The sequence below is a fragment of the Hyalella azteca genome, unplaced genomic scaffold (assembly GCF_000764305.2).
Source record: "Hyalella azteca isolate HAZT.00-mixed unplaced genomic scaffold, Hazt_2.0.2 contig16716, whole genome shotgun sequence".
In the NCBI taxonomy this organism is placed as follows: domain Eukaryota; kingdom Metazoa; phylum Arthropoda; class Malacostraca; order Amphipoda; family Hyalellidae; genus Hyalella; species Hyalella azteca.
This window is the reverse complement of record NW_025946525.1, coordinates 167425-185431: the sequence shown is the minus strand read 5'-3', so window position 1 is coordinate 185431 and position 18007 is coordinate 167425. Positions and strand designations below refer to the sequence as shown.

The 18007-nt window shown below is 37.1% G+C and overlaps 3 protein-coding genes across 3 annotated transcripts; 1 reads left to right on the top strand and 2 right to left on the bottom strand.

Moving 5' to 3' along the window:
* Positions 1 to 270: 270 nt before the first annotated feature.
* LOC108680611 (pelle-like serine/threonine-protein kinase pik-1) lies at positions 271 to 5340 on the bottom strand. The gene is made up of 3 exons (XM_018169485.2): positions 4178 to 5340; positions 2107 to 2291; positions 271 to 1682 (listed from the first exon to the last, which is right to left on the bottom strand). Exons 1-3 carry the CDS (start codon positions 4489 to 4491, stop codon positions 367 to 369), a joined length of 1815 nt encoding a protein of 604 aa, XP_018024974.1. The 5' UTR covers positions 4492 to 5340; the 3' UTR covers positions 271 to 366.
* Positions 5341 to 7036: 1696 nt separating this feature from the next.
* Positions 7037 to 14713, top strand: LOC108680609 (AP-3 complex subunit mu-1). The gene is made up of 10 exons (XM_018169483.2): positions 7037 to 7515; positions 7919 to 8103; positions 8750 to 8862; positions 9047 to 9168; positions 10164 to 10323; positions 10669 to 10782; positions 11362 to 11541; positions 12905 to 13063; positions 13329 to 13379; positions 13614 to 14713. Exons 1-10 carry the CDS (start codon positions 7481 to 7483, stop codon positions 13746 to 13748), a joined length of 1254 nt encoding a protein of 417 aa, XP_018024972.1. The 5' UTR covers positions 7037 to 7480; the 3' UTR covers positions 13749 to 14713.
* Positions 14456 to 17914, bottom strand: LOC108680610 (putative lipoyltransferase 2, mitochondrial). The gene is made up of 4 exons (XM_018169484.2): positions 17537 to 17914; positions 16992 to 17169; positions 15646 to 15764; positions 14456 to 15135 (listed from the first exon to the last, which is right to left on the bottom strand). The coding sequence occupies exons 1-4, from the start codon at positions 17700 to 17702 to the stop codon at positions 14846 to 14848; spliced, it is 753 nt and encodes a 250-aa protein (XP_018024973.1). The 5' UTR covers positions 17703 to 17914; the 3' UTR covers positions 14456 to 14845.
* Positions 17915 to 18007: the final 93 nt, after the last annotated feature.

The following is an 18007-nucleotide window of genomic DNA, read 5'->3' as shown; positions in this document are numbered from 1 at the left end:
ATATATATATATATCACCGATGGGCAGTCTCCATGAAACATGCACTAGAACGTATCAAAAATTAAAAATTTTGCTTGCATATATAAATGATCATGCGTTGATATGATATAAACAAGAGAGCTTATTGGAGAAATTCACGATTATCAATAACTTCCAAAATTCTGAAAATATCAGAGTACCTACTCCAATAAAAAAACGATTACCTCCTAACCTCGCAACTACTAATCAGATAATTGCTTCGAACTTGTTCCAGGAAAGATAAATCATACATCAAAAATGTTTTCAATATAAAAAAACGAGTTTCACAAAAGCCGGTTGAATTGATAAAAACGAATTAAAATAAGTCATCGAATGAATAACAATGGTTCAATTGAAACGTTTCCGTAAATCCTTCCAGAGTGATTTAACATCTACCATAGAAGGACGAGTTCTCTTGTCCTCAAAGCATAGCATGGCAAGTTCAAACAAAGCTTCAGGTAAACCAGAAGGCCAAGCACCGGCTTTAGTATCGCACAGAGTTGCTGGGAGGGATTCATATTCTTCAATATGAGATAAAAGGTCTCGCCCGTCCCTGCATTCGTCGTAAGGAGGAAGACCGGTTATTAGTTCCAACATGACCACGCCGTAGCTGAACGTGTCCATCTTGGTGGAAACGTCACCTCTGAAAGCTTCTGGTGCCATGTACGCAGACGTGCCAAACACGGTCGTGGTTTTGATGTTGGTCCCGGTCCGGGAGCCGTTGCTGCCCATTCGTACCAATCCAAAGTCTCCTACCTTCGGCTGCATATTGACATCCAATAGAATGTTGGCACTTTTGACATCCCTGTGAATCATGGGCTGATTGTGGAATGTATGTAAATACGCCAGGCCTTCAGCAGTTCCTTCACCTATGCTGAGACGCTGCTTCCATGTTAGTGGCTGTGTGTCATTACAACACGCCAAACGGTCCTGTAAGTTCCCGTGCAACATGAAGGCATAAAGTAAACACCAGTGAGGTCCATCACATGAGTATCCTTCCAAAGGCAATATGTTTACGTGGTTACACTGTGATAGTATTTCCACCTCAGTTTTAAACTGTTTATCCACTCGCTCATCAGCAATATTGAGTTTCTTGATAGCCAGTTGCTTGACGTCACTGTTTTCTTCTTGCTGCAACAAGGAGCTGCGGTGAAAGGCCGTGGTATCGTTTCCCCACAAGTCTTTCACAGAAATTTCGGCTTTGTACACGACACCAAATGCACCTTCCCCAAGTTTTCTTCCTCCTCGAGCATGTGGCGTTTCACAAAATCCATCAGTAATTTTGTAGAGGATTTCGTAGCTAATATGAGGCACAAGAGGTAAACTTGAGTCCAATTCTACGGGATCACGATGAGCTAAACTTGCATTAACTCCATCAGCATTGTGGGAATTGCCATCTCCCATTACCAGTCTTTCTAAAGATGGATAAGTTATTGCTCCTGAAACTCCTTTGTTATTTGAAGTTATTTCATCTTCTGCAGCAGCTTGATTGTGATGAGCTAAAAGATTATCAAGTTCAGGTTCACCATCAACAATGTGAGCAAGCTTGCCTGCTGATTGCTCATTGAAAGACACTACGGCATCTGACTTGCTGCAACCACTGTTTTCATTGAGCAAATTATCCAATGCTAAGAAGTCTTGATTTGGGTTTTCCGATGATCTTTCTGCAACACAAGTTGGTCCCACTTAACATATAGAAAAAAAAAAAATAGTAATTAGGTGAAGACTGGAAAACTTCAACACCCAATCTAGGAATGTTCCACTAAATGAGCAAGTGCATTCAAATTGAACTATAGGAAAGAAAATTCTTCATATGAATTATTTATGCATCCTTCATGTTATCAGCATTATTTGTAACAGCTTGAGTTATCATGCAGCTAAGATTCTGTAAATACAATTCGACCATAAAATTTTGCTAGAGATAGACATCTTTCCAAGTGTAAGGAAATGAATCTTGAGTATTTTTGAACTTGGAACAACCAATAAGACCTCCTTGAATAGAGAATTTTATGCATGCAAAAATTCCCAATAGCAAATGTTGAGTATATACACACAAAAACAATCAAGAAGATGGAATATTAGTTTCACCTCTGAGAACATGAGTACGAAGGAAGGAAGAAGCAATGGCACACTTGTGACGGTCCAGCAAGTTGATGAGATCAGCAATGGTGGGCCTTACAACCCCACTGCAGCCCCACTCCTCCAGCAGTAGGCACAGTCCACCACCCACTGTCTTTCTCAGGTGTCCAGCACACACCTCATTCTCCAGCAGTCTGCCCACCAACCCAAGTTTGATTAAGGGATGGAATTACACAACACGGTACCGTATTGTTGACATTATCTTTAATATGGGATATCCCTGCATTTTCATGAGAAACATATGCATTTTTACTTGCATTTATTGATTAAAATTTATTCCTTCACAATATACAAAGGAATCACGAAATATTTTTATAAAAAATTGCTTTGCTTGCCATTGTTGACCAAAAGAAAATTAGGCATAAAATAAACTTTTTTCATCATCTATCATTCAAAATATCAAATAATATATATAGTTCTAAAAAAATTAAAATCTAACCACAAAAATGAGACCCGACGTTTTGGATCGCGTTAGTGACGTGATAGATTTTGTATGTCGAGTGTAGCCACTGCTGGTGCATGCCTTTGCCGCACGACCACCTTAATTTTAACTTCAGCCAATTCAGAATCCAAATCTACGCATAGTCATATACAATTACTGTAAAAATGGAAAAGTTTTATTTGATAAAATTCTTGCTTTTTGATGTGTGAGTGTGCATCATTATATTTAGAATGATTTTTAGAAAATGTTTAGCACAAGAATATATATACAAATTATATACCCTCAGCCTCTAAGGAAAACATTTTTTTAGTTCATTTCCCATATCTTTCAAAGAATTGAACTTAGCACTGTGGAATTTGTACCAAACTTAACAAGTACTACTAGTGTATAATGTATATACTCACAAATTTACAGGCTTGTCACACCACTAGTTTTTATTTAGGAAGCTGAATTATTCAAAATTGAAAAAAGTACATGTGCAAAAACCAGTGTGCTATAGAAAAATTTGCCTGTAAAAATTTTGCATTTAAAAATAATATGTTCCTTGAGGGTGTGATATTCTTTCTTCTTTACCAGCCTTCTTCTATCAAGTTTATTAAGATTTGAGTCTATTTAAAAAGGACCTAAATTATCAACTGGTTATATGATAAAATATATACCTACATAGTCACACACTTGACTAGACTGTAAGCTTTTTATAACAACTAATATCTTTAAAGCTGGTTTTATGGATTTTTGAGTTTATTTATGGCAAAAATAACATCAAATGTGAAGTCACAGTCTCAAATTGCATGCTGTGTCTTCATATAATTAACATAAAAAATATCTTTTTTCAAGAATAATGTGAGTTCTTTATATAATTAATTCATTTTGAGAAAATCTGTTTGCTAATTAAATTAACAGCAAAGTTGAAATTGATGTTAAAGTTACAGTTTTGGTTGGGCTAACATTAAATTCTTAAATAATTTATGTGAAGTAGTATATTTCTCCAACTATGAAGTGACAAAAATAACAAATGAGCATCCAAGAATTAATAGGTACTGAAGTGCAAAAAATGCAAAACATACTTTGATGTGAAGGAAATATCTGGTGGTTTCTTTTTTATTTCGTTGCATCATAAAAAGTCCTGAAGGACTAGGTATTGAATGAGTTGAGGGACCTGGTAATACATGGATTATTTTTTTAATTAGTCGTTTTTTTCCTCTTACTATTGCCATGTGTTGTTTTCAGAGTCTAGGATTACATAAACCTACTTGAAACCATTTTTAATCTAATAAAATTTTTATTTATATAGGTTCATATCTAATTAATTATCAACATTCAAAGCAAAAGAAGTGGAGGAATAAATGTTAGTGGAGTCAAAGCTGACTTTTTAAATAGTTCAACATGCATAATATATCTACACAGCAATCATCAAGCAGAGAAAGTTCTTGAATAAAAACAATCATAATCTTCAGAACTTTCATCAAAAAATTGCTATTGTTTTCAAAGTATTAAAGAGTAAAAGTATAAAGTAAAAGTAAAAAGTATATAAAGTAAAAGTAAGTAAAGTACCTATAAAGTATTAATGGAAATTACCTGATATCTTGATCTGAATATTTCTTATCATAGAGCACACCAGCATCAGGTAAAGGCATCCCTGGAGTCCATGGAGGAGTTTTAGGAATATCAGCCATCACAGACTGCCACAATCCAGGTTGGCTATCCACCAACTGACCAAGTTTAGCTTTTAGATGAGCTGGCAGATGCCGCAGCTCTGATGAAGCATCAAGTGACTCCTGGGCTGGTTGCAGGTGACATAGCTCTGAAGAATGACCAAGTGAGTCCTGAGCTGGCATCAGCTGGACATGAGCATGGCCATTGACATGCATTCTATGAGGTTGAGAAATCATTGGCTTTTACAAAAGAGAATGGGGATTATTTAGACTGTAACTGGAAAAGAAATTTGCAATTAAAATCAGGTACAATGAGAAATGCATTCTATAATATTATTAAATATTAGGCAAATGAATATTTGTAATGAAGTCAAAATGACCCACAACAATACACTACCTACCATCGATAACACACAAGACACTCCCATCAATTATGCAAGGGTTGCTAAGATATTGAGTTGCTGCAGCAGCTGGTTAGGCCATCCATAGTCACATAAAATTCATGAATCAAAGTTTAATAATTGTCAGATCAAGCATAAGTATCATTGCGGTAAGTAAATTGTCTTGCATGACAGTAAGTATAGTTGCAACTAGGTAAACAAAAATACTCTGGGGCAGAAATGCTGCTGTTAGCATTATATTGAAATACATAACAAAAATTTAATTTGAATTGAATATTCATGGCTCACAAGATTTCCAATCAAAACCAAATCTAGTTATAAATGAAATGAAAGCCATTTATATTGCTCTTTATTTTCAATTCCCAAATCTATTGTAATTTTCAAGAGATCATTCAATATCTCAAACAATAATAATAGTATCCATGATGAGTATATATACTTTACAGGCAAGATAATTAAATCCCTACTCATTACTAAAACTTGCCAGCTTATAATTTCCAAATGACATATTTTATTATAAATTTAGAATTAATAGTAGCTCAATCACACACAGTATACAGGCATGGATTAGTATAACTACTATCCAAGCTGCACCTAGAGCTATCTCACCATTTTTGGTGCTGCTTGATTCTTGCTTGATCTAGATTGATATATTACTAGTTATGAAATCACATAGCCTGGTCTCCACAAAGTGACCAATTTTTTTATATATTTGCAATCCAGTGCTTGATGTATTATCTCGTACTTAATTGTTAATGAAAGTATGCAAATGGGCCACAAGATTCCAAATGTATTAAAAATGTCACTTAGGAGCACTTGCAAGGATCTTGAAGCTCAAAAATTGACAAGAAATCCCTAGTTGCAGACTTGCATCCTTGCAGCTCAACCTTAGTGAGTCAAAGTAGATATATTTTAAGCTAATGCTTGCCTGAGAGGTTGAGAGGTCAATGCCCTATGAATGGCTGTGATAGGAACAGACATATGCGTATTATGATTGCAGCAGGCCTGCAGCTGAAGATACAAGCAAATTAGCAATCAAAATAAGCTGAAGTAATGCCCAGTGATGCCAGTGTTGATCAATTGATCCATAGTTAGTGATTGGTCATGGATGCCAATTTAGGATCAAGATCTTTCACAAATTCATACTCTTCTAGAAATTACACATTTCTAAAGTACAATATTTCAGAAAAATATTGTTTTCTTACAGTAATACAGTTTGGCAACCATGTTGCCAAATTCTGTGGCATATGCCATGCCACACTGAGCCACAGACCCGCCAGGCCATAGTTAGATAGCTCAGAGCCTCACTGCCACAGAAAAGTCATAATCAAAGTTGATAGTCAATTGGTCATGATATAAATATATTTTTTAAATATACCAAATCTCTTTAACTTTAGTACTATTTGTAGGTATGTGCAAAAACAACACATGAACCACAACAAACCAACCAAAATGGGCAGACGGGCAGTTGTCATTTAAGTGTGTGGGAATACATTTAGTTTGTAATGTCTAGTCCAACTGGTAGCCAAATTTGCACAGCTTGTGCTTGGAAATAAACAAAAAAATTGAATTATGACAATGCCATCTTATTTTTAGAAAAATTTGCATTGTCTATTTCTTTGGCCAGAATTTGCGAAGGGTGCCACATTATGCTAAAAAAAACTATGATATCTTTTAGGCAGTTTTTAAAATATAATATAAAATCAAGCTAACAGTTTTTGGAAAATTCTCTCCAAATTTCAGAGTTCTGCCTGTAGTTGCATAGCAATGGCAGAAGTAAAAAAATTACATTTCTTAGTCCAAGCCTCCAAGGCACAGGAGTGAGGTCACTGAGGTGCAACGGCAATAAGCGGTTCACCGTTCAGTGATGCAGTACTGCAGTTAGTCTGTCTGTTAGTGCAGTAGTACTAGTACTCAATTCTCTAGCCTCTTAGTCCACTTTATTTTATTTACCTAATAACTTACTTAGTCAAGTGCTAGTCAGCCTAAGGGCTAGGCTGCTAGTTTATTGCATATATTTAGCTGATCAGGAATCAGGATGATTTCACTGTTACAAGGACATTGTTACATGAAGCTGTTTACTTGTAGGTTGCACGTACGCCGTACTCGTACTGTTGGTACAATTACAAGCACTGTACCAGTGTACCTTGCAGGCACAACAAGACATGTTACCTACATCGGCTACATGAGTTTAGGCTAGCTAGGTAGCAGTCTAAAAAAAATTGCTTCGGGCATGGTTTTCGTTTAAAATTGATCCTCTGGCAGTATGATCACATTCGGCAAGTCTGCCGAATATAATCAAAACAAGTTACTGGCTTACTGCTCACGCCCCGCCTTTGCCACCGGCAGGGTTCTTCTTCGGATCCGTTCTATGAGGACTAAGTCGTTTACCACCCGCCTTGCCTGAGCCTGTAGGGTTCTTACTGCAGTGCCTAGAAACAGACAAGAACCAAAGAGAGTCAGCTGATTACAGACGTCAGCTGTTTGTTACTTTGTAATATCTGGTCATTGAATTCGAAGAAGGCTTCGGACGCATTTTGACAGCAACTAAGCTACGTTAAACTCTTGCAATGACAAATGGAGATAAATGTGTGAAGAAATTTCATGAATTTGTCAAAAATCGCTTAGCCATACTTATAAACGAAATTGGGCTGCGTAAATTTTGGGGTATTTTTTCATGATGTTACCCTGCGTTCAACTCTGACTGCCTGACAAGTGTCAGCAATTCGGAGCGCAGCGCAGCAATCAGCATCGGGTCGCTGATTTTTCTGTTATGCTGGCATTTTAATTTGTTATATTGATTAATAACTTCAACTGAGAACAAAATGATCCACAGTCTTTTCATCATAAACACATCTGGGTGAGTCGATTGTCTCAAAAATGTATCTTCTCGACTATAGGTATTACTATTAGGCCTAGGTTACATCGATACGTTTTTCTAGGTAACAGCTTGGTTGAGTTTGTAGCTAGTCTCTTCGGCTGGAATGAATGTCACATGACTTGTTTTTTAACCAATAGATATATCCATCTATGAAAATTTTTGTGCCTTTTTCCTATAGTGGCCAATATTTATATTTGTTTCAATTTTTTTGTTTAATTTTTACAATATTTATCCGAAATATTCGGCAATCCATTATTTCAGAAGCTGAAAGAAGGGCACATAGGTACTAGTTACTGTCTGTAGACTGTAGGTACCTAGTGCTAGTAGTATCACTAGTAGGAGTATGAAGTTTGTGATATTATGTTTGAATTTTTTATTGCAGAGATGTATTCATGGAGAAACATTGGAAAAGCGTCATACCTCGCTGTGTTTGTGATTACTTCTTTGATGCTCAGAGGAAAGCCAACTGCAGTGAAGATATTCCTCCAGTCATCACAACACCGCACCACTATCTCATTTCAGTGCTTAGAAACAGTGTCTTCTATGTGGCTGTATGCCTAACTGAAGGTGAATATCAATTCCATCAATATCATTATTTATTTACAATAAATAAAATCAATTGGTATTAAAAATCATTATCAAACATCTCAAATTAGGCTATGTTGAATGTACTTATCTTCAATCTTAGGTATTTTCTATGTACTAAAATACTGAAATAGGTATTGAATTTGAAAGTAAATATGTTTTTTACTGATAAAACTAATATTTTTAATGAAAAAACATGCTCATAGCTCTAACAAATATGTATTGTTTAATATTAACTCAAGAATGGTATTTTTTAATGCATTCATAATCATAACTGCATATAATCATGTTCATAACTTAATAACCCAATTTTACAATGTTATTTTTAGGTTGAAAATAGAAGTAATTTGAATTTAATTGCTAAAATTCATTGAAGACAAATTCAATTGAGTAAGTATACTTTTAGATTTTTTTAACTTCATTTAGGATCTCCTTATTTAATTTCTAAGATGTTAAAGATGCTTATTGATGGATGTGTCTGATGGAGCATCGCCTTAAATGAAGTAATTATGAATTTTGTGCTTGATGTCTCAAAGCTCTTATTTCATGAACATGTTGCTACAGCTGTTGAAGATCACACATAGAAACAGATCTTTTCCATCATGTAATTCTAAAAATTGTGTTTCAGTTCCTCCGCTGTTTGTCATTGAGTTTCTACATCGAGCAGTTGACATATTTGTTGATTACTTTGGAGAATGTACAGAGGCTACCATCAAGGAGCATTATGTTGTTGTGTATGAAGTGAGTAGTAGATATACTCTATTTTTTTTTGCAATACTATGGAGGGATTTTTGACCAAATAATTTTCAGTAAAAAAGTATTGGCTTTTAATTTTTTTTTTTGTAAAATGTTCATAGATACAAAAGTGCTCATAAACTCTAAAATTTTACTTGTGTATTTTTTTCAATTATCCTAATTTTTACAGCTCCTGGATGAATTACTTGACAATGGCTTCCCATTGGCTACAGAGAGCAATGTTCTCAAGGAGCTGATTAAGCCACCCAATATCCTACGCAGCATTGCAAACACAGTCACTGGAAAAACTAAGTACGTTTTCTGCACCCTTCTGGTGATGATGTTCTACATATGAATTTTTTCTTGTTTCTAAATTATTTTGATATAACCTAATTTTTTCCTAAAAAATCATTTTTAAGTCCATTCTACAATCCTGTTGAATTTAAATATCTTAATGAATTCCCAAATTTTTTATGAAAAATGAATTAGACACAATTGGCATCAGAAGAAAGATTGTCATAAAAGCTCATTGTTTTATTTTATTGTTTTCATATTAATAAAGGGATTGCAGGTAAAAATATAATTGTGTATTTGTTCTGGTTTCTGTTGTATATAAGATCTTATGGGAGAAGTTCCTAGAATCGCTTTTGATATATATATGTACTGTACATGTAATTATGTATTATGGCTATTCAACTTGTGATTGATCAAAGCAACTGCTGACTGATTCATTTCATTTAAATTTAATGCTTTTTAGTTTTGCAGTGTGACTTTACTATCTTAGTTATACTATTTGTGTAACAATATTGTTCTATTGTAGGCCAGTTATTGTATTGTTGTTGCTAAATGCTTGTTTAATATATTTTCCATGTTATGCCTTGTATGGTATTTTTGAACTCATTTAAGTATTTACATACTCTAGGTCAATGTAGGCTCATGTTCTATATTAACACTATTTTATATTCTTTTATTGTAAAGTTCAATAGGAATTAAAATCAAGATTATTGAAATATATTTTTCCGCCTAATATCTGAATAATGTTGACTTTATACAGTTCACCTGATGAACAAGTATAATAGCTAGTTGGAAGTAGCTTTGCTCATTATTGAGAAGGAAACTAACACTAATAGGACATTTTTCTGAATTTGAAGCTCTCCTGGGATTATATTTAAAATAAATTCCTGTCAAGGCATTGCAACCTTTTCTCCACGATCACCCATGTATTGTTAAACACCTGGCATATTTAAGTAACATTGAAAAGTGTATTCCTTCATAAATTTCCTAATTCTCTGTATATCTTACGCCAGCATGAGCGTGACACTGCCAAGCAGCCAGCTGAGCAACGTACCTTGGCGTCGTGCAGGCGTTAAATACACGACGAATGATATCTTGCTGGACCTCACTGAGGAGGTCGACGCCATCATCGACAAGTCAGGGGCCACTGTCACTTCTGAGATACAAGGCTATGTGAGGTTTATACATTTGTTGCTTTACTGTCTCACAGTGCTTACGATTACAATGGTCTACGATGATTACGATTACGATGGTCTGAATTAGTCAAAGATACTACGCAGCAATAAACAAATCAGTGGTACAGATCTCATTCATTAACAAGAAATTAATTTCGTTCCAAAATTGATTTTAGCCTGCTAGGAAAGATAATTTTATTATCATTGTTGTTTGATGAGGTAATATAAAACTGCCTGATTTGTTATTTTGAAAACTGGATAGTGTGTTCATGTTTTTGATGTAGTAACTAACTAAGTAAGAACATTTTCTTGTAATCTGTGTAATGTAGTCTCTGTGTCGCAGGTGGACTGCTGGGCCCGCTTGAGTGGCATGCCAGACCTCACACTGAGCTTCACCAACCCTCGCCTGCTAGACGACGTCTCCTTCCATCCTTGTGTCCGCTTGCGTCGCTGGGAGGTGGGCCACTTAAGATAACTTTTGTCACGGTTGTTCTCACTTTTTCTTCAATTATATATCCTTTAATCCCTTTCTTTAATTTAACAATATTTTAATTTTAGTGTTGATCGTAGGGTAAACTAGGGTGCCATGTTCAAACTGCAAGAGAATGGGATCAAGTCTTCAATGTATTTATTAACTTAGAAGAAAATAATGTTTAGACTACTCTACTGTAGTGAAGGCTAGCAAGTTTATCTTTAACATGAACAAGATCCATTTCAGTAAAAATTTGATTTTCATGGGTACAAAGCCAAGGGAATACTCATTGAACATCTATGTATCTGTTATCATCTCAACTAGTTTTTGGGAACGATTAAAAAAGTGCAAAATGCTAGACATTCTATATTAATATCGATAAATACAATGTTCATTCAATCCAACATTGTTACTTTTCGTTTAACGTGATTTCAAGGGAAAGGTAACTTGTTAAAAATTAGGGACCTTCATCCAAAAGCCAGTTCACTGAAAACGTTTACAAATAAATGTTTTACAACAATGTCTCGTTGATACTTGGGTGTTTAACATCTTGCCTGTGTGCAGGACGAGCGTGTGCTATCGTTCGTGCCTCCTGACGGTAACTTCCGTCTGCTCACGTACCACATATCGTCTCAGTCCGTCGTTGCACTGCCCGTCTACGTGAGACACAACATCTCCTTCAGGGATACGGCCGCTGGGAAGATGGACATCACTATTGGTCCTCGCCAAACCATGGGCAGAACAGTGAGTCACCAAAGTCATTTCTCCACGTTTATTCGCTGGTTTTGAACCTTATCAATTCATAAGACGTATTCACGGTATAATAATCTTCTAAGTCTTGAGAAAAATAGAATGAAAAAACCTCAGTTTGAAATTTTTTCCTCTACCGATTTATTTATAAAATTATGACAAATACTAACATTTGACTTTTTCAACTTCGTCCAATTATATTGTTAATTAAAAGTTTTGTGATTAGCTGTTTCAACTGGAATAATTATTTCGGAGTAGTTGAAATATTTCGTGTATTTTACCTGATCAGCTAATCATTTGAATAATATATATGACTTTTGACTCTCCCACTTTTTACGTAACTACAAAAATAACAGTTGGTCAACCATTGCTATATATCTTTCGTGTTACCACTTATTCCAGACGAGAAGTGTCAATGGAGCTACTAAAACGCCGAAGGTAAACTGATGTCCTTGCTAGGGCTTCTTGGCTATGCTTCTTGCTCTAGCATATCAGCGCTAAATTATGAAATTTTTTGTTGCTATAAAAAGTCATGAGTAAATGTCAGGAAACTTGAACTGGCTGCCCAGTCTCATCATCGACTTAGTTTGCTAATCACAGCTTGGTGTTAAATTGTTTAAATTTCAAGCGATCATTGTCTTGGTGAAATTGTTGCTGCCGTGAAAATCCAGGAGTATTGTATCATTTTGAGCGGAATCCAAGTTTGGATGGCTACGCTGCTTTGTCTACTAAAGCGCAGTGGATCCATTTAGCCAATGTGGAAGCTGTGGAAGTGGATCCATTTAGCCAATAGTTTTGCCTTACAGAAGCTAATATGGCTGTGCTGAGAATTATTTTTGTTTGTACTATCTTTTAGCGTCAGTTATTAAGTTTCGAGTCAGTATTAAGTTGCAGGTAGTGTGCCTTTATTACTAAGTTTCTAGTATCCTTACTTTTTATCTGTATTGTCTGAATTTTGCACATTTCTATTATCCTTCTGACTTTGTTAAGGTGCAATTATAGTACAAATCGCATACATATGCTGCCATTTATTGGTAAAAATTTTACGAAACTTATTTAAAACCATAGAAAGACATCGAAAAAACTTGCGATGATGTACGAGAATCGTTACAACCTGTATTATTATTTATAATGATGACCTGTAATGTCATCTTGGAATGTTTAAAGTTATTAAAGTGACCTTTACAATGATGACCTGCGGTTTACAACCTGTATTATTGTCCAGCCGCAGGTGCTATAGGTACGTGCCGTCAATTGTGATGAAAATAATAATTATTTTGAAGTATATACGCGTAAATGCGAACAATCATAAAGTTATTTTATAGCAAATACCGGCAAATGCAAACCTTTGTTTCAGATCGAGAATGTGAAGCTGGAACTGCCGATGTCGAAGAGCGTGGTGAGCTGTAACCTGACGGCAACGCAGGGCAAGTACTCGTTCGACCCCGTGACGCGCGTCCTCATGTGGGACGTGGGCAGAGTCGACCCCAGCAGGCTGCCCAACATTCGCGGCAACGTCAGTGCCTTGCTAGTACTAGACTCGCAGACGAACTTCACATTTAACTTTGGCATTCGTATCACACTAAAATCCATAGAAATGCGAAGTTTTATTATGTATTAATACATTTAAGGTATTTTCACAAATGTTTTAACTTTATTTTTATCAATTTCGCCCTAGTACCTCGTACTGCTGAATTTGTTAATGTGCATCGTGTTCTCTACAGTAGTGTCGATTTTAATTTTTGTTGCAAATAAAATTAAAGTGTTTATTTTTCCAACAGTTGAGTCTGCTGAGCGGAGCGCCCCCGCCTGAGAGCAGTCCGACCATTAGTGTAAGTTCAGTTTTACTTGAAAATCAAAGTGTTACGGTATTCATGCGATGGCGAGTGCTATCGCCCCTTCATTGTAAGGCAGTTTCATGCTACAAATCAATAGTTATTTGGTTGATAAATATTTGAAAGAGGCTTTATCAGTATACAATTTATGATTGAGAATTTTGTTGTTTTACAAATCATGTGTAAATCTCAATCGGAAACTCCGTTCTGGATTACTTTCTTTTTGTGCAGGTTCAATTCACTATAAGTCAGCTGGCAGTATCGGGAATCAAAGTCAATAGACTGGACATTTACGGCGAGAAATACAAGCCGTTCAAAGGCGTAAAGTACGCTACCAAGGCCGGCAAATTTCAGATACGAACGTGAACGCAAACCGACGCTTCTGGAACAACGCAGTCGAACGAGTCTCATACTTCGGAGTTTAATTTAAACGTGTGTTATGAATGATGAACTAGAGCGTTGGTTGAAAATAATTTTTCGCGAAAAATCTTTGTTAAATGTGTCATTGTTCACCTACCAGGTCCTAACTATTTTTCAGTCCTCGTAATTCGTATATTACCTTACGAATACAATCAGAGAATTGTAATGGCTACAAATTTTCTTCGTCTGTGCAATATATGCGTACCTCCACATGACAGAGGATTCCAAATCTGATTTCATCCAATCTACTAATTTTGTAATCACCTGGCTCTCTTTCGAGCCTCGCCAATAAATGAGCCATTTTAATATATGCTGTAATCTTCAAGGCAAAAAGGCACATCTTCCCAAATTCATCTCTTACTTGAATTATGCTGCTTAAATTGATCAGATTCCTCATGGAAAAAATGAAGCTTATTTTTATTCTACTGTAATCCTCATACTTTGTTCTTCATTATTCTCTGAAATTTTCTCCATCTCGTCAAATACTACTCATAAAGAAGCTTGTTCAGCTTCACTCTTACATTGTTAACTTCAAATAATTACGACCAACTATTAACTGGCTGTAAGTTTCTTGAATTTTTGTGTGCAATTCTGTGCATCGATTCTACATTCCCTACGTTCAATATGAAAATAAATATAATGGGAAATTTAAATTGATAGTAAATCATTTTATTTTCCATAAACAATATTTACAGATTTTTTCTTATAAGTAGAATCCTATTAATAGAAATTTGGAAGTTATCTATTTATATAATTCGATTATACGACATACTTCTCATTTAAGCCGAAGTTCATAGTTATGCTCCGTTCTTTTCACATAACTTTTGAGAAAATCGTATGATAGAAACTCAGCCATATCTGTTACTCGTGAATTGCGACCAATGAAAAACTTGCAAATTCCTTTTTTATTTCCATGCACAGTATTGTAATTTCTGTACAGGTCAAGGCAATATCGGACTTTTAAATGAAGTTCTGAATCCATATTCATTCTATTTAAATCGTTGCTTGTAACTCGCATGCGGTTAAGGGTAAATAGCCCGGGCTTATTGGCTGCCATCCTCTTGGTTGTTGATGTCACATTCGTCAGCAAGTTTCTCAAACTGTTGAGCGGTGTAGGTCTTTTCTTCGACAAAATTGCACTCGAAAACCTCACTGAAGGCGCGCAGAAAGGGCGTCTCGACTTCATTAACCGTCACGTCCCTGCCGAGCTCGTGTGACATGGACGTGACGGTCTTCCCCGTGAGACCGCATGGGACGATTTTTGTGAACCACGTCAGGTCGGTATTGCAATTCAGAGCCAAGCCGTGAGTGGTGACGCGGCGTCCGTGGATGCCTCATTGTGGGATGAAAAGAAGGAAATTATTGAGAAAATTCTATAGAATATAACGTATATTACTTGTATCCCTAGTCTACTTAAACGAAAGTTAATAAGGAATTTGAAATGTCTCAATAATGCACACAGTTCTTATCCTCTTGAAATGGTCAATCGCTAGGCATTTATTTTCTAGTGTTTATTTTCTAATGCTGAACGAGCGTTTTGTTTTCGATCTTAGGGTTGATTTACAGTCTATTATTTGTATTATTTGTAAATTTTGGGTTTCAATGTCTGGCTTTGGAGTGTGAATTATAATGATTGTTATTATTTTTTTCTAGATTTTTGAACTGATTATAGAGCTGGACTCCTAAACGTTTTCAATATGGATATGGCGAATTTCCTTGGCGTTCTCTTTGTTTTTAAATTTCTTCTTAACACACATTACATTTTAATAAAAGAAAAAAAGTTAAAACCAGAACAGGTCGCTTAAAACAGCAAGATGATTAAAATTTCACTCAAATGTCTCACCGAGAGCACATATCTTGGCGGAGTCGCTCACCCAGACGCCGGTGTCGGGAGTAGTGAAGGCGGATATGCCGAACGTCCGGCAAGTTCGGATCACAGTTCGCTCCAGTGCACACACGTACCTGCCCAGCAGTACAAGAAGGTTTCATTAAAAAACCTAAAGCTAAATGCACAATGTGTCAACAATTTTTGAAGAACGGGTGAGTCGTCTGCGAGCTGAACATGCTTGACATCTTCGATAGGTAGTTCAGAGAATCGACAGGTCTAGCTTTCAAGTGCAAGGGATTCTACGATTGAAAATATACGGAAACTCAATGGCCGTTTCAGATCAATTAATGTAATTAATTATTAATTCAGATCAATTAATCCCTCCTAATGAGAATAATTTAGTGCAAAAATGATGCAGGTACTTGTAATGCTGGCGGATCGTATTTAGCATCGATGCAAAATGTGCAGAAATAAATAAATTCTGTACAGAGAACAGTATTAAGTAAACAAGTTCAAACTATCAAAACAGAATACTACGAAACTCTTTTGTGTTTACCATACATGGATTATTGCAGAACGTGGTAAATACGTGCTCCACATAAACTCGACATATCTACATAATTTTTCTTCATTTTAAGGGGGTTATTTATACTTCAGCACGAGTTTTATAAATGATGCTCACAACAGTACGGTGAAGTACTTCAGCTACACTCGCTATTAGGGAAGCGTCTACGTCGTGGAGAGACCCCTCTGGGAGGGACAAATTGCCCCAACTTCAACCTCAATGGGGAGCCGTGGGGAGATGGCTCCCCAGAGTGCTGCGTCCTGGGATGTGCTACCCGGTTGGCATGGATCAGCGGTTTTTTTATGGGGGCTTAGAGACCCGGATGCCAGGTCCCTGTACTTTCTCCTCCTGCTCGGTGGCGACATCGAGCCAAACCCGGACCCCATCACCTTATGCCCCACCTGCACTACGCGTTCAAAATTTTCTCGAGTGGGGGTCTGTCCTGTGCAACAATTGCAGACGCTGTTTCAAACTTAAGTGCACACCGCTTCCAACATTAGACATTATACCAGCCACTGGTTTTGCTCGTTGTGCCTCCCATTGGCCAACACATCCGCGCCGCAAATCCACCCGAGTACACCGGTCCTCCACTCGCCGGTGCGCCCCCCGGCTCATCCGCTGCCACTAGGCCCCTTGCCTGGGCCTCCCTCTCCGCCTCGCCCAGTCTCTCCCGCTCGACCACAAGCCAACACATCGCCAATCCATCATCAAAACCTCAGCATCCTACGTCTCAACATTGATGGCAAGCACGGATTGATGAAAGCATTGAAACCTCAGTTTTCTGGTGTGTGCTAACCATTTAATTGAGCGCTGCATATGAGGCAGATGAAGAATAGGATACACGGTGAGCTGGCCGGGTCCGTGAAATGTAATCAAGCCGCCGCGGTTGCTGCGCACGAATTGCGCACCCGTGCTACGCAGCCGCGCTTCTTCTTCTTTGCTGTACGCGGCAGACCGCAGACCCACGGTGTAAACTGCACGGTAAAAAATACCTTTTGTAGCATATAGGAAGACAATAAGGTACATTTTTACGGTGCCGAACATACTATATACTTTTCGTAATGTTGAAGTAACACAGAATTCTCCGATATAAAAAATCTAATTACACAAGATTCCCATTGCAAGTCACGATTTTAAAAATAAAAAAATGATTTTAGGTGGCATCACACACTTAAACTAACGGCATCTTAGTAGGTATCCTACACAGTACACAATTTTATGAATAAATAATAAGAAATCATTAGGTACTAGAAACTACATGGAATTGGCAACTAGTAAAACAGACCTAGTAAAAGCTCAAGTTTCACCTACGAAACGCAATATCAACGGCTTATGCCGCACCTGGTGAATGCTGGAGGAGGATCACGGAATGGACAGGACGCTGGCCAGCGCTGGCGGCCGCGGCGAGCAGCTGAGCGAGCCTCTGCTGCACCTCCCACGCACGCATGTACTCCACAGCGCCGGTGACACGCAACACGCGCATGGCCGCTCGGGGTGTCTCCGCCATCACAATGGACCATACTACCGTCCACTTGCAGGTCAAACTAATAATATTGGGCTGTTTCACACGGTATTCGAGTTATTTTGATAGTAGGCAGTTAGGATTGACTCGGTGGTTTCTTACACGCTATGACCTTGTAATGATGAGTTTAGTTTAGGACTTCGATGGTAAAGCGTCTAAAATTGATTATGTTCCTGAGGACTGGAATTCAGGCCGCACAACTGATGTTCACTTCTCGAAGCGTCCCATGTTCGTAACATGAGGGTCTTTCATCATAGCAAGTTTTCTCTTGCCATGTCTCAACAAATACT